Consider the following 2285-nt stretch of genomic DNA (forward strand, 5'->3'; position numbering starts at 1 on the left):
TACCTGTATTTTGGGTGCGCGCAAAGCAGCGGCGTCAACACCACCACCTCGTATTCACAGGTCGTGACCTCGGCGATAGACAAGATTTCATGCTTGGCCTCCGGATGACAGACGTACAGCACAGACGTTGAGCGAGCCTCGTTCTGTTTCAGCACACAAGGAGTCCCGTTTCCCATCCCCAGCGAGAAGAAGGGAGTCAGCTGACCTTCTATGTTCTTAGTGGGCACCTGGACACCAGTGGAAAGAGTGAAGGAAGCAGAAAAGATACAACATGTGAGTATTGAGAGCCAGGCAAAGATGGTTGATTATCAGAGTCCCATTAATAAATATACCTACTTCAAATTCAGCTGCTGGTTTGACAGTTTCTGCCTCTTCAACTTTATCTGAAAAAAAAATCATAATTTAGCTTTAGCACAATAGGGCAAAGACTAATACACTAAATAACGTAAAAAATATGATTCAATCATCTTCACAAATGAACTCACCCGTCTCTGTTGACGGGCTCTGCTGTGCCAGATTCCCCAGGAAGTACTCCTGAACACTAATTTTCTGTGGAAACACACACGATTACCTTCAGTACATGGAGCACTACGTGCTGGCTTCTCATTCATGTCATCAGGAAATGATTTTACCCTCTACAAACACTGACCTGGCCAGTCTCCTTCTCTTCATGGTACTGTCTCACATGCTTTCCGTGGCACACTTCATACGTCCAGTATGACTCAATCTGAAAACGTTACCAAAACCGAGAGCAAGTTATAGAGTTATTCAACTCACCAAACACCGACAGGAAGCAGAAAAAATGACGTGGAGTTTTTCCGTCATGCTCCGCTGGTGAATTGTGAACAGTTTCAGTCTCTCCGTTGACGGCAGTTGGGAAGTGAGATTCAAATAAAAGATAAAGTTGAGAAGTCTCACCCTGTAGGAGCAGCTGCTTCGTTTGAATAGTGGATCCAGCAGTTCGCCCGGACTGGGCCCACCGTACACCTTATCGGCATCCTGAGTCAACAAACAAAAGGCGTTAGGAGTTAAGGAGATAAGGCGGCCAAGGGAGCGGTGTCAGTGGACAACATCTGTTCGATGTGGAATCTTGCTGCATGTCCTGCAGATCCTTTTTAATGACAGTCATGTTTTTTTTAAATTGACAAATTAGTATTTAAATCTCAGTTTCACGTTTGTTGCCACCCTCAGAATGAATAGCTGAGATAATGTAGTCAAACAGGGGAGTGTTTCAAACATGTCCGAGCTTATGAGAGTTATTATTGTGTCATGCATGAACTGTTTCTAAAGATATGAATGATGGCCAAAGATAAAACATGACACACACTGCAGCTAATTCAATGGAAGACATATAGGCTAGTTTATACATTTAAAGAGTAAAGTTCACCTCTTAATAATCATGTTTAAACGCTTACCTCATCTCCAGATGTCAGGGAGGGCAGGAGACATTTATACTTCTCCTTCTCTGTTGTTGTCATGATGACAAAGTCGTCCTCCTTGTACAGCCCCCCAGTAGCAGGCTGGAATCCACAGACAAACACGTGTTATGTAAAAAGTAACGAGAGTATGAAAGAGTGAGGAGACGTAAATTAACATATATGCTCGCTCACTTCACAGCTAAACGTTACACTGTTGACAGTAACGTCTCCACAGCCCGCTAATAATACAAGTGTCCTCCTAAAAACGGTGTTACTAACGGAGGAAACATACCAGCGTGAATTCAGCGCCCGGCCAGGTGATTTTGAAAGGGATTTCGTCCGTGAAAGTGGGATACCCTCCTCTGTTAGCTGAGACTCCTCCGCAGACCTCCAGCAATCCCCCGAGAAACACCAGCAGCAGCCCAACCATGATCCCTCCTGTCCGGCTGCTGAGCTCCTACAGCCCGCTCCTCATGTAGACAACAGCCTGTGCTCACCTCACAGCGACAGCGGCCCGAGCGATGTCTACTACAAAGTCGGAGGGAGTGTGGTTTTGACAGTGGTCAAAAGAGAGGGCTGAGAAACACGGATGTCAATACGGCACGAATTACAGGAAGTGAACCGTTTACTTGCCACGTCGTGTTCCGCCTGTGCGCTGGGCTAAATTCACAGCAGCGCCCTCTGGCGGCGATTGAACGATGGTGACAGTGATGATATAGTAATGAAGGTAAAACTGAGTGGCCAGCACATGCTCACTCTTTCATATCGGTATGTTTGGTTCTTAAATGACACAAATATAACAAGTAAATACATGCTGTATACAACTAGGTTGTAAATTAACCATAATCTTCAAATATCTGATGAAAT

The 2285-nt window shown here is 45.0% G+C and overlaps 1 protein-coding gene across 1 annotated transcript in view; it reads right to left on the bottom strand.

Annotated features, from left to right (window-relative positions):
• Positions 1 to 2014, bottom strand: part of erlec1 (endoplasmic reticulum lectin 1) — a 4419-nt gene extending 2405 nt beyond the window's left edge. The window contains exons 1-7 of the mRNA XM_079279602.1: positions 1711 to 2014; positions 1416 to 1520; positions 919 to 999; positions 650 to 727; positions 486 to 549; positions 337 to 383; positions 4 to 227 (exon numbers count right to left, since the gene is read on the bottom strand). Of these exons, the coding sequence (XP_079135728.1) occupies positions 4 to 227; positions 337 to 383; positions 486 to 549; positions 650 to 727; positions 919 to 999; positions 1416 to 1520; positions 1711 to 1848 (737 nt within the window). The 5' untranslated portion in view covers positions 1849 to 2014. The remainder of the gene's footprint in view (positions 1 to 3; positions 228 to 336; positions 384 to 485; positions 550 to 649; positions 728 to 918; positions 1000 to 1415; positions 1521 to 1710) is intronic.
• Between the last annotated feature and the right edge of the window lie 271 nt (positions 2015 to 2285).

The sequence above is a fragment of the Melanostigma gelatinosum genome, assembly GCF_949748355.1.
Source record: "Melanostigma gelatinosum genome assembly, chromosome: 12".
Lineage (NCBI taxonomy): Eukaryota > Metazoa > Chordata > Actinopteri > Perciformes > Zoarcidae > Melanostigma > Melanostigma gelatinosum.